At 36.0% G+C, this 13257-nt stretch overlaps 2 protein-coding genes across 2 annotated transcripts; one reads left to right on the top strand and one right to left on the bottom strand.

Annotated features, from left to right (window-relative positions):
* The first annotated feature begins 656 nt into the window (after positions 1–656).
* LOC112047396 (nucleoporin Nup35) lies at positions 657–5974 on the top strand. The gene is made up of 4 exons (XM_024084510.2): positions 657–997; positions 1246–1662; positions 2743–2920; positions 3657–5974. Exons 1-4 carry the CDS (start codon positions 832–834, stop codon positions 3763–3765), a joined length of 870 nt encoding a protein of 289 aa, XP_023940278.1. The 5' UTR covers positions 657–831; the 3' UTR covers positions 3766–5974.
* LOC112047395 (glucose-induced degradation protein 8 homolog) lies at positions 5808–12997 on the bottom strand. Its single transcript, XM_024084509.2, has 4 exons — positions 12726–12997; positions 11973–12169; positions 11177–11374; positions 5808–10582 (listed from the first exon to the last, which is right to left on the bottom strand). The coding sequence occupies exons 1-4, from the start codon at positions 12856–12858 to the stop codon at positions 10406–10408; spliced, it is 705 nt and encodes a 234-aa protein (XP_023940277.2). The 5' UTR covers positions 12859–12997; the 3' UTR covers positions 5808–10405.
* Between the last annotated feature and the right edge of the window lie 260 nt (positions 12998–13257).

The raw sequence follows: 13257 nt of genomic DNA, 5'->3' as shown, positions 1-13257 counted from the left end.
AGATTAAGTAAATATTCAAAAACATCTACGGAACCCTCGGTGGGCGAATCTAACTCGCACTTGTCCGATTTTTATATTCAATATATTTAGTTTAGTATATTTTAGATGTTTTATAACTTCACTTCATAAACCTCGCACCATATAGTCATCCGCCTCGTATATTTTGTATAGACAATTAATAAATAACATTTTTCTAATTGTAGTTTTTTTTCAACATAGCTATGTTATACCATTTTGAATTCCTCACAAAAAGCCCTTGATTTTGATACCCATGTTGCAATAGTAAAAAAAAAAATTTTTTCACCTCGAGTCTTTAGCGTCTCATAGTCGTTTTGTTGGTTTTTTTTTAATTTCACCTATCTAAGAACACTTGTGTTATTAAGACAAATCTAACGATATCTTAATTAAATTTTTAATTATCGTAAATCCGTTCAGCGGTTTGGAAGATATGAGGTAGGTAATAAAGAATATTACATACATACATACAATCAAGATACGCGCGAAAAACATAACCCTTCTTGCAGTCGGGTAATAAAAATATATTTGTTTTAAAATCAATAATTCCGTCAGTGTATCCAAACGCTGCCTTTTTAATGTTTGATTTGACACTTTAAACATCTGTGCACAAACGTCTATAGTCTATAGTGATAGTGATCTGTGGCACAAACGGCTAAAATTTCTAATGTCAAATTGACGGTCCGGTTCAGTAACGAAAACGAATTTTGCATTTAAAAATTAGTTTTAAATAAAAAAGAAAAATCAGCAAGTAGCTCATAATTAATATTCTTGTATATTGGATAGTGATACAGTGTAACTGAAGAAACATTTAAAATGGAACCTATGACTTTAGGAAGTCCAACTCACTCTCCTTCCGGGAGCCCTAACGTGGGATATTTACCTCCCTTCTTGTTAGGCGAAATAAATCCACCTACAATGACGCCTATGTCCCCACGGACTAATAGCTTATCACCGACAAAAGGCCGGAGCCTTGCTTTTGGTAAATATTAAATAGATTATAATGCAAGAGGATTAACATCTATGATACTTTTCATCTCAGAAAAATCCATAGATTAGGTGGGATTTGTAAACTCTGTCATCTGCTAGCTTTGAAAAATTACAGCAAAGTGTTATTCAATATCTAAATATCTGAAATCTATTTAGCAGTTTTTGTATCAAATAGTAACAAATCCATACTTCATTTCAAATGCTTACTTTTTATTCTATCAGGATTTAAATAATTTACAGGATCGCCAACCAGCCCAACTCAAACCTCCACACCTGACCAGAAGCTGTACAGACAGAATGTGTCAATGCAAAAACAAGCCTTGTACAACAATCAGAACATGTATCCTAATATCCCTCAGTCACCCAATGTATCATTTGCTGCAAAAACCAATGGACCGCCCATAGAAGATTTATTTGACACAATAAAGAGTGAACCTTCTGTCAACAAGTCATTGTTTCAAGACAACAGCTTTTTAGGCTACAGCAATAATAATTCTTTAATGCAGAACTCTTATGTGAATAATGTCAGCAACCAGTATGGTGCGTGGCAAGACGGATGCCAGGAGACGGAGGAGTATTGGGTCACTGTTTTTGGATTTCCACCGAATGCAGCAAATACAGTGCTTGCTAGATTTAGTAACTGCGGTGCCATATTAGGTAATTCTTTATTATACTTATTAGTAATATTTTTATGTGGGCTACAATTTTGAGTGTACAGTTGTTGAATTGGCAATCAAATTCATTAGAAAAAACTGTACAGTTTTCGATTTTCCCTACACACAGACAATTTATCTGAAGTACTACTACAGTTAAAACTGCAGTTCTGTTAAATTACATGATTTTTTTGGTTCTTTGGATGTTTTATAATATTTTTGAACATTTTTTTATCATATTTCAAAAGCTTCTTTTATTAATTTTAATGAACTATATATTATATTTATGTTATACTAGTGGACGCACGCTACTTTGTCTGCATGAAACTCGATGTAAACTTTCAAGTAAATTTAATTTAAGTAAAGTAAATTTAAGTTATATTGATTTTTCTTCAAAATACACAAATCCATACCTTCAGTGTACCGTAGTACATATCTATAGTACAACCATTTTCTCTTGTTTGATAAGAAAGGCTATTGGTAAATACATGGCTAATATTATTTAATAAAACAATTGTTGTGACAGTAATATAATAGTGTGAAAGTAACAGTGTACTTTAGATCTGAAATAAATTGCTTGAGGATGTAATAACTGCAAGTTCAATAAATATGTTCAAGAACCAATAACACAAGAAGCACAATGATATAGGTGCATCTGAGGAATTTGTTCATTCTAAAACCATCAATCTTCTATTAAAAAGTGGATGCACAATCAGCAACCAAAAAACGTCTCCACTCCACAACTTCTTGACACTCAATTCAAGTAGTCGCATTTGCAAATTCAACCTTGAACTCAATGCATAAGGTTGAATTTGCTCTGAATTTGGGATTTTACTGAATTGTGGACTATATTTAAAGACCTTTAGGTACAATTTTCTTTACCAATAATTTTAAAACTGTCACAGCTAAATTGGCTAGTTTTTAAGAAAAATTTTCTACATGATTGTGTGGCCTTTTATTATAAGAGGTCAATGTCTCTAACATAATAATTTAACATCCTATATTATATTGAATTTATTAATTTAAAGAAGGAGAAATAAATAATTGAGAGAAAAATAACAGCCTATTTATCTTTTCATTGCAGATAAACAGTACCCCACTCCAGGCAACTGGGCTCACATCAGATATTTGACTCGTACAGAGAAGGAGCGAGCGGTGGCACTCAACGGCAGACAGGTGCTGCCCGGCGTCATGGTGGGCGTCGTGGAGTGCCGGGAGCCACCGCGGATGTCCTCCACCAGCCCCAATGTTACCACAGAGAGGTAGTCTACATAATTATATCTAAACTAACTAGCGGACAACCACTAACTTCATATGAGTGGAATAGGCTGTCACTTTTTTCTAAATGGTCTTAAATGAAAAATGATGCAAATGTGGTGGACTATATGTAGGACGGTAGGCTATTATGGGTCTTTTTTGTGTACAGGCTATCAGGCCACTAAAAAGATGTATGGGAATGACATTTGCTATCGACAGGTCACGTGATCAAGATCTGTCATTCCAATACATTTTTCTAGTTTTCGGTGCGTTAGCGATCATAGAAAGAGAATCGACGTGCACTTGGCTAGTGAGGCAGATGTTTTTAATGCAAACAAGCAATGGATTCTTACCTCTTTATAATATTTCACAAGAATAGATAAAATAAGGAATGAGTATATAAGAAGAAATCTGAAGGTGGCGCCAGTGACAGAAAAATTGAGGAGTAGAAGGTTAGCTTGGTATGGACATATAATGCGTAGGGAGGAAAGTCATATTACTAGAAAAATGTTGTGTGCAAGTGGAAGGACATAAGAGGAGAGGAAGGCCAAAGAAGAGATGGTTGGATTGTGTGAAAAAGGAGTGGATGATGAGTTGACGAGTAATAGAGACGAATGGAAAAGATTGACATATTTTTACGACCCCACTTAAGTGGGATAAGGGTAAGGAGATGATGATGATTGTTTTAACGTCAATTTTATGTAGGTTTCCTTGGAAATAAAAAAATGTTTTTTTTTTCAGACCTGTCACTGCAAGATCTTTATGCCATTCGCCAATTTCAAACGCCCCCATGCCTCAAAGGTCCAGCGGACTCATATCAAAAGCGCTAGACTACGTCCTCGGCTGGTGACAAATACTTTACTCCTGAAACTCCGTCGTGAGATGACCTAACATCATGATTGACATATTTTTTTAATAGGCAAAACCACTTATGACTTAACTCTTACGCCACAGACTAAATAACCAATACCACGCCTGCAAGCCAACGCGCCACGACATGATTATCTCGTGAAGAAATTATTCGATCAAAAATAAAAAAAAAAATCAACCAATTTCCAACTTAAAAACTAATCTAAACTAAAAAGCAAAAAATATGTGCCTATGTGCTGCCTTCTGATCAGTTTGCAAGCCAGTGATGTTTTCATTCAAGCCGTTTAAATTACAAAATTTCTGTGGTTCTTTCAGAAACGGCTTTAATTAAAACATGACACTGGTTTGGCACCGCCTTCAAACTGATCAGAAGGTAGTCTAGGTAATTAAAGCCTTCAAAACAAAAAAAGAATTTTCAAAATCGGTCCTTATATGACGGAATTATTGCTGGACATACATTTAAAAAAAACATACGAACGTAGAACCTCCTCCTTTTTGGAAGTCGGTTAAAAAGCGGCCGTAATTTCTCTCTCTCACAAAGCCTGTGCCGGATTAAGGTAACTTTACGCTCAATTTGTGGGGCTGTGGGCCCCTCTACCTATCCTTAAGTGACCTACATTTTTTTTTATAATAGTTGATAAGCAGTACGTACTGTAGATAGAGTATTTATCAATCAAAGTCAACTTGAAATGCGTGGATTTTGGAAGAACTTAAACTTTCGTGTGCTCGTTTTTTTTCTCGGTCGTCATATCATTATCATATCCTTACATAGACAAATAAAATAGGCTAATACAGGACTGCCCAACGCAACGAAAAAGAGGCATGTTTCCAATTCGGCACAATTGGTCATTTTATAATTTTACAACATGACGTTTTGTCTTGACGACGACGACGATTGTGGCGCGAATATTAGGCCTTCTGGCGTGCATCAACGATGAAAGAGATTATATTGTAAACAGTGGCGTAGCGATGTGGGGGGGGGGGGGTGCAGTGCCCCGGACGGCATACGAGAGGAGGTGGCGGCAAGTGCCATGGTTTTATCAATTGAAATAAAAAAAAATTAAATGTCAAATGTGTACGCCTCAAAAAAACTCATTAGAGAACATATAATTATTATTATTGTCTCTCTAAAGTTTGTAATAATGTTGGACTTGCTCGGTTAGTCATACATTATAGATCCTCTTTCTGAATCAGTGATAGCTTATCTTGATTTTTTAAACATACGAAAGTCTACGGTAAGTGTAGGTACGATGTAAATTGAACGTCTGTACGTAAATCATGTTTTACATACAATATATTTTAAAATAGAGAGATGAAATATTAGCCGGCGTCGGGGGATGAGAACGCACACTACGTCACTGATTGTAGATCACTTTTGGCGAAATTAAAAATATCGCTCTTTCGTCGCGGTGCCGGTGTGACGATTATGTGTATGTTTTTTCTTTATATTTTGTTGAGCTATTTGACTCCCACTAATTTAACGCATTTTTAAGGGCACTTTTTTACAGAGACCGTTCTAATCTCAGACCAATTAACTTTGGATTTGTATCGCACTCAAATTCACCGAAAATATTAAACACCAACAAATATACCTTGTGTCCGTACACTACGCACAACAATAAATTTAAATACACACGTGTAATTTTAACACAATCGATTCTAAAGACGCAGTTTATATAAACACGTTAGATCGTGATCCTATACCTATTTTTAAGAGAGGGTAACGTCTGGTGAGGCAGGTCCTATAGTAATTGGTCTGAGGTTCTAATCAATCTGCCATGCGTTAAATTAACTATTATTGACTGACATATATGTCTATATTCATGTTCATTGTTGTGTTTGAACGAATATCAATGCACGGTAATCAATGGCGTATCTACCCAGGGGCTAGGTGGTGCATTGCTCTAATCCTTACCAAAAAATCGCTTTCGAACTTAAATTAAAACATTTCGAAAACGAAAAAGAGCTGATGAATATTTTTACTTCTAAAACCTAATCAGTTAAAATGGTAGTGGGGCCCACTATTTTCACCAGAGCCCTTGGTTACCTAGCTACGCCACTGTCTGTAATAGGTAAGTAACATTTTGTAATGTATCTCAGACGGCTACGCGAGTTAAGTGAATAATTTTAAATGTACATACAACAATTATGCTGAATTTAAATAAAAAGTCAAATGAAATATTCATAAATTATCTTTTATTTCTAAAGTTACATACAAAAATCCTTATAATTAAGATATCTTTACTGCATTGGTGAAAATTGTAGTCAATTTATTTCAAATAGCTAATGACATTAAAACATTATTAAGTATCATGACTTTTTTATAATGAATACCTCATAATAACTATATTCATTATTTGATAAGTATTTTTCACTAATCACATGTAATTCTTCTCAGTCGCAATCTTAATTAATCGTTCTAATAATAGTAACTGAATGAACATGCCAAATGGGAAAGTTATTGATTCAAAAGCAATGTTTGCCGCGAGGTTTGAATACGTATTCAATAAATGCATTCGCAAAGCGAAGGATTCTTAATTTTACCACGAGCGAAATGATTACTTTACAACCTCGATCGTAGAGGTGAATTCATACAAGTTGTCCCGTCATTAATGGATAAAACGGGAAGGACTTGCGACCAATTGAAACCACTTGCCTTTTACCCATTAATTATGGGACACCTGTATATTTACGCAGCTATGTGTGACGCAAATTATTGTTTACCACGAGTATTTAGAATACGCGAAGTATTCTTAAATCGAGCCTCGAGTGAAACGACTGGATTAGGCATACAATACTGAGAGGTATTCGAATTGAGGGCAAATCAGGTTTTTAGGTTCCCTACCCAAAAGGTAAAACGGGATCCTATTACTAAGACTCCGCTGTCCGTCTGACTATAGGCTGTATCTCATAAACTGTGTTATTTAGAAGTTGAAATGTTCATAGTTGATTTATTTCTGTTACGCTATAACAGCAAATACAATAAAATATAAAAATTTTATTAAAAAAAATACAACCGACTTCAAAACCTAAAAACGTACCCACTAAACTAAAAAGTGAAAAATAACATCATAATATGTTCTACCTGCTGATCAGTATGAAGGCGGTGCTAAGCCGGTGATGTATTAATTCAAGCCATGTGAGAATATCTTATAGATTTAGATTTTGCAGACAGTTTGGTTTCATATGGTCCTGTCAGAAATGGCTTAAATTAAGACAACACCGGCTAAGCACCGCCTTCATACTGATCAGCAGGTAGAACATATTATGATGTTATTTTTCACTTTTTAGTTTAGTGGGTACGTTTTTAGGTTTTGAAGTCGGTTGTATTTTTTTTAATAAAATTTTTATTATTTTTTCATTTTTAGTGTAAAATTTCATCTCAAACGAATACATCAGACCCCTAATGACAGTCACAACCCATCTTGGTACAATATTTTCAGCAATACAATTTAATCAAGCCCAAGCACAATGTAGCTACCGTAAACCGTTAAGGGGTTCCCTTAATTGACCTTGGTCTTCATTATCAGACTCCTAATAATAGACACAACTCATCTAGGTAGAAAGTTCTCATTAATACAAATTAATCAAGCCCAAACACAAGGTAACTGTTGTAAATCGCCGAGGAGTTCCCTCGTCTGTTTTATGGCTCCATCATCAGATCGATTTTAAACCTTCATGAAATTGTAGTGCTTAAAAGTACTAAATGAAAAAGTATTTGAACACACTAGACACCCATATAATTTTCAAAAGTTCCCCTCAGTTTCTCCAAGATTCCATCATCAGATCTTGACATGATGGCAATGGGACCAAATGGAGACTATACCGTTTCAAACAAAAAAAGATTTTTTGAAATCGGTCCAGGCGTCTTTGAGTAATCAGTGTACATACATAAAAAAAAAAAAAAAACCGACCGAATTGAGAACCTCCTCCTTTTTGAAGTCGGTTAAAAATGAATATTTAAGGGGGCTTTAATTCAAATTTCATGACATTCCGCATAAGTAGAAAAAGTTGAATAATTACCTATTCATTGATTCATTAATAGATAATAGAAATATGTACCTGCCTAGGTAATAATAGAAATATGTAGGTATTAATAGAAGTAGAAAAGCTTTCAGAAGTAGTGAAATGAAAAATATATTACATAAATCATTTTGATATAATCGAGACAGTCTATGTATGTACATAATGTTAAAAACATTAGGAAGTAACATTCAAATTCTCCTATTTTACGCTTCTACATAGTATATTAAGTGGTAAGATTTTAAAATCCTTACTGGTCAAACAACACACAGCCCGCAAATTTTCAGTGAGGCAACATGAAAAAAGGAAAAGAAAACACGGGGATAAAATATAGCCTATAGCACCCTGGATAGCGAGGCTTCCCAACAGTGAAAGAATTTTTCAAATTGGTTCAGTAGTTTCGGAGCCTATTCAATGCTCTATCTCTAATATATGGGCCTTATTAGAAAAGGGCTCAAAGTCACTCAGCGGGCGATGGAGCGAGCTATGCTTGAAGTTTCTCTGCGTGATCGAATCAGGAATGAGGAGATCCGCAGACGAACCAAAGTCACTGACATAGCTCAGCGAGTCGCGAAGCTGAAGTGGCTGGCAATGGGCAGGCCACATAGTTCGAAGAGCCGATAGACGTTGGGATCCCAAGGCGCTGGAATGGCGACCCCGCACCGGAAAACGCAGTGTTGGTCGACCCCCACTAGGTGGACTGAGGATATCAAGCGGGTTGGAGGAGCCGCTGGATGCTCGAGACCGTTTTGGTTGGAGGTCCATGCAAGAGACATATGTCCAGCTGTGGACGTCTATCAGCTGATAAGGTAAGGTAAACAATCTATCTTTCCTCTACAATATTTGTATTGATAAAATTTCATTTTGCGACAATATAAATTTAATATATTTGAAAAAAAAAACAGTTCAGCCGTGCCAGAGAACAAACGGGTTGTTTTCAAGTTTGTTACACACATTATGTAAATACCTTATTAGAAGTATTTCAGAAAAAAAAACATGTACCTATTGATGTGTTATTTATAATAATTCAATATAAAGTAAGGTAAGTGAAGAAAATCTTTGTCTAGTTCTTCAAATATTGTCATTTCCCGATACAAGAACATAATTATCAATACTAAGGTATGATTTCTAAATTTTAAAGTACCTAAATAAATTATTTATTAGACTGCAATATTCTGTAATTATTAAACATTGTTCATAGTTTCTAGAGATTTTGTGACCTATCCTTAATACTTTGAAATGATAAAATTCATAGCTTATACAGACGTTGACAATGAAAATGATAAATAAAACCATAATATTTCTATAGTAAAGTTATTTCATTTAATTTATTATCATACATACTAAGCTGAAGTGTTTTTCAGACAGCATGGGTACAGTGACAGTTGCCTTATGACGTCCATAATACGTAATAACATCGCGAAACGCGGCCAACTTTCGAAAAGCGAAAAGAACTGTCACCCTCACCATGCTATCTGAAAAACACTATAAGGGCAGCTTAGCGAATTGTAGTAAGAGTTAAGTAACCATAGCAACAAATTCATGTTGACTCCATTACAATCGGGAATGAAATTTTCAATGAGCCTTTTTACTCTGAGGGTTTAAAAAAATCCACTAGGGGTTGCACCAGGGGGAGGTTCAAATCGTCGTACGAATGTGACCGTCAAATTATAGTAAGCGACACTTTTGTAGTAAGCGACACTTTTATCGTAAGTGTCAAAAAGAAATATTCACTCGAAAATGTAACTCTAAATTGAGTTTATAATATAGACTCAGAACCCAAAGAGCTTCTTTTAAACACTTCCTTACTATAGCCATTAAATTAAAAAGAAGAAGATAATTTATCAACATATCTGTTATCCCTTTTGTCCCATTGCAATGAAAGCTTCTGTCACCGGCACCATCATGCCCGCAAGGTCTCAACAATGCTATTTATAAAAACTTGTATGTTTAAAGAATAAAGATTTGTACTGGTATAGTTATGTTTTTGCACTGTAGGCCAAAGACCAGCAATTTTTTGTGATGAGCCAAAAGTGATATTTATATGTGGACAAAGTTATCTCTTTACTTTGTTTCTTGGCGCATAATAGGCTTACTGAAGGTCTAGCCTGCAATGACATTTCCCACAAACAAATTACATATTGTCGAGTGGCGTGCACTTCATAAATGCAAAAATGCAATGTCTGCCCTAATGACTCAATACGAACATGTATTTTAGAAAGAATTTTATACGATTTTTACGTATATCGCCTACCCTAGTTGAAAACCTTGTGCACACCACTAGCAGTATTTCGGATTCAATTGTTGTTGTTTCGTAGCTCGCTCATTGGGCCTACAGTAGAAATATCATTATCTCTTTTGTTGCGATACGATGGAAGAGAGAGAGACAAAGTTGACCAATAGCACCAAACTTCTGGTTTGGTGCTATTGGTCAACTTTGTCTTTTTCTCTACACTGGATATGCTGTGGGTCACATCTTAGGTTTACAGTCCTGGCTATAATTTACATTTAAAATTGTCAACCCCTTTACTTCATTCATAAGAAATCTTATAATATCAATCACATCTAAATAAGTTACTCTTCTTCCTCAGAGTGTTTCATTTAGGCTGTTCTATGGTGGCATTGGCGAGGTCCGTCATCTTGGGGTACTTCACGTTGTGCTTGTCGAGCTCGCTCTGTGACCACAGGATCATACGCAGCAGACTGCACAACTTGGGGTTGGTGTATTCTTGGTTCTCCATCTTTAGTATGGCTGCATTGAGTTCACTTGCAATCTGTAATTATAGATAAAGGTTGTTCATCATTTTCAACCCATATTCGGCTCACCGCTGTGCTCAAGTCTCCTCTCAGTATGAGGGGGGTTAGGCCGATAGTCCACCAAGCTGGTCCAATGCGGATTGGCAGACTTGACACACAAAGACAATTAAGAAAATTCTCTGGCATGCAGGGTTCCTCACGATGGTTTCCTTCACCGTTTGAGACACGTGATATTAAATTTCTTAAAATGCAAACAACTGAAAAGCCCCGGACCGGATTCGAACCCACACCCTCCAGAACTCCGATTCTGGAGGGTGCCAGAGGTCATATCCACTAGGGTATCACGGCAACAAGGTTGTTATATAAATGGTATTATGTTATATTAAAGTATGATTATGTTATATTAGAGTACATATTGAGATTTTAAGATATTAACACCTGCCTTTTTCCTTAAACATGCGTTTCTGAAGCTCCATCTGACCCTATAGCAAAATCCGTTTTTGATTTCTACTAACTATACATCCTTGTCAAATTTCATTTTTCAACAATAAGAGGTTTTAGAGATTTTGTGATGACTGAAAAATGAAAAGATTTTTATATGTTTAGATTACCTTTTGACTGTGTGAAGGTAGTAGCAAGTCAGCAAATGGTGATGTGTGTGGGTCGGGGAAAGCCAGCAGTGCCAGAGATCTCTCCAGCTCGGTGAGGGCGATGCGGTCATTGGCTCCTGCCTCTGCTAGTGTTGCACTGGCAAAGGCTAGTGCCTCCTCTGCTCGTCCTGCCCGAATCAGCTCCAATAGTTGTAGTTGCTGAAAATCAATCAATACTTGATAACTCAAAAAAGGTAACAAGTTGAATAAGATTATAGAATGTAATAGTAAGATGGATGTGGTTAGATCCTCTGAGAAATGGTTTCAATTTAAGCTTCCTTCAAGTCCCCACAAAAGATATGGGGATAAAGTCAAAATCTAGATAAGACCTATGACGTCAAGACCTACATTTTATTGTACATTGTACAACATATATGTTGAGAGCCGGCTCCTCTTTAAGAACGCTCGCAATCAAATATGTTAACTCTGTTCTGTAGAGTAATTGTTTTTTGTCAATATATATTTAATAAAATCTCTATCTCTCTTGTAAGTCTCTCATGACTGAGGATCGTGACCACCTTGGCGAGTCATCTTTTGGTATATAACGCTCCTCCATGGAGAATGGTCGCTGGCCAGTTGGACGGCACTGTAAAAGGTGCGGCTCCTGTTTCCTTGAGAAGATCTGATCATCGGGTTGGCGATCTACCTCGTGGCCATTTGCCTTCCACATTTAATAAAATAAAAGGATAATATAAGATATCAGCAGAAACCACCCAAAGAAAAAGTTTTCAGTTAATATTTTAATTTATTTTCTTACCTGTAAATGAAAGTATAGGTATCTGTCATTGTCCAACAACTCTGGATGTAATGCATTGACCATAGATATGGCTTCAGGTATCCTACCACCCTGGACCGCCTCCCGGATCATTATACGTTCATCCAGAGAACTGCAGAGTGCTGGCTCTTGAAGACCAGCCTCTTGTTGGAATTTAAGAGCAGCTTCTTTGAATCCCTCTAGAAAAATTACAAATATATGTATATATGTATCATAGCAGTGTTGGTAGACCATCCAGGCTGATAATAACAAGCGAGAAGCATGAATTTGACTCAGGATTGTGGTGTTTAGGGGTCGCTTCAAAATGCAAAAAGGCATCAGGTTAGTTATGACAATAACAAGAGGCAGGGTTTGTACTTCTCTTCAGTTTTCCCAACCATTGAGCTATTACAGACCTAATTAGTTGTTAGGTATTATTTTATAATGGTAAAGAATCCATTTGTCTGTGGGATGAACTGGTTAATAAAGCTTAATAGCAGAAACTTAAATACATTTTCTGCAGGATGCTGCTTATAGGTATAATGGAATCCAACCCTGACACTGTATGAAGAAATGGCAACCCATATATAAACATGTCTCAACATAAAATTGGCCTTGATTTTACAAAGGATTTGAACCTTTGTTTGGAACTTGTGCAGATTTGGACTAAGGGTGTTATTCCTAAAGATTCGGCGATAGATCTTCATGTTTTTTAAATATATGTTCATACATAGAATAACTACAAATCAAACTAACCTGTTACTAAATAATTCATAATCAACATATTCATGTCTGTCCTAGAGATTTGTAAATCGTCTGACTTGGTGCGATCGTAGTGTTTCCGTTCCGGCTTGCTTGTCCCATTATTTGATGATGTATCCAAACTCATTGTGGGATAATTAGTATCTTTAGTCCAACAATGATGTGAAAAATTAGAAGTTCGATTACAAATAAAGAAGTGATTAATATTTATGGTACACAAAATTGATTTCGATTCGAAAACGATAAATTGACAAGTTGACAAAGTCAAATTACATGACAGACAGAAATGACAGACAGTATGTATTATCTATGGTAGAATGTATAAAGGGACAGCCACAGATACCTAGTACGTCTATGGCTGAAGCACAGTGCAGTGAGTTGACACTTGACTTGAGACTTGACAGACCGCAGACGGCTGATCGCTGAACTCCGTTACGAGTATTAGTATTCTGTGGCTGAACACCACAGATCACAATTTTGGCTGAACCTTAAATACAAAAAACCTTTATAGGTGTCAAAGGGCTGA

Source organism: Bicyclus anynana, chromosome 7 (assembly GCF_947172395.1).
Source record: "Bicyclus anynana chromosome 7, ilBicAnyn1.1, whole genome shotgun sequence".
NCBI classification, from domain to species: domain Eukaryota; kingdom Metazoa; phylum Arthropoda; class Insecta; order Lepidoptera; family Nymphalidae; genus Bicyclus; species Bicyclus anynana.
This window is presented reverse-complemented; position numbering and strand designations above follow the sequence as displayed.

What these genes read in the sequence shown, in the direction of transcription:
- LOC112047396 (XM_024084510.2), top strand. Translation starts at nt 832, where the DNA reads ATGGAACCTATGACTTTAGGAAGTCCAACTCACTCTCCTTCCGGGAGC. An exon ending in AGGCCGGAGCCTTGCTTTTG is followed by an intron (nt 998 to 1,245) that starts GTAAATATTAAA and finishes AATAATTTACAG; the next exon opens with GATCGCCAACCAGCCCAACT. An exon ending in CCCAATGTTACCACAGAGAG is followed by an intron (nt 2,921 to 3,656) that starts GTAGTCTACATA and finishes TTTTTTTTTCAG; the next exon opens with ACCTGTCACTGCAAGATCTT.
- LOC112047395 (XM_024084509.2), bottom strand. Translation starts at nt 12,858, where the DNA reads ATGAGTTTGGATACATCATCAAATAATGGGACAAGCAAGCCGGAACGG. An exon ending in TATGAATTATTTAGTAACAG is followed by an intron (nt 12,170 to 12,725) that starts GTTAGTTTGATT and finishes TAATTTTTCTAG; the next exon opens with AGGGATTCAAAGAAGCTGCT. An exon ending in ACCTATACTTTCATTTACAG is followed by an intron (nt 11,375 to 11,972) that starts GTAAGAAAATAA and finishes ATTGATTTTCAG; the next exon opens with CAACTACAACTATTGGAGCT.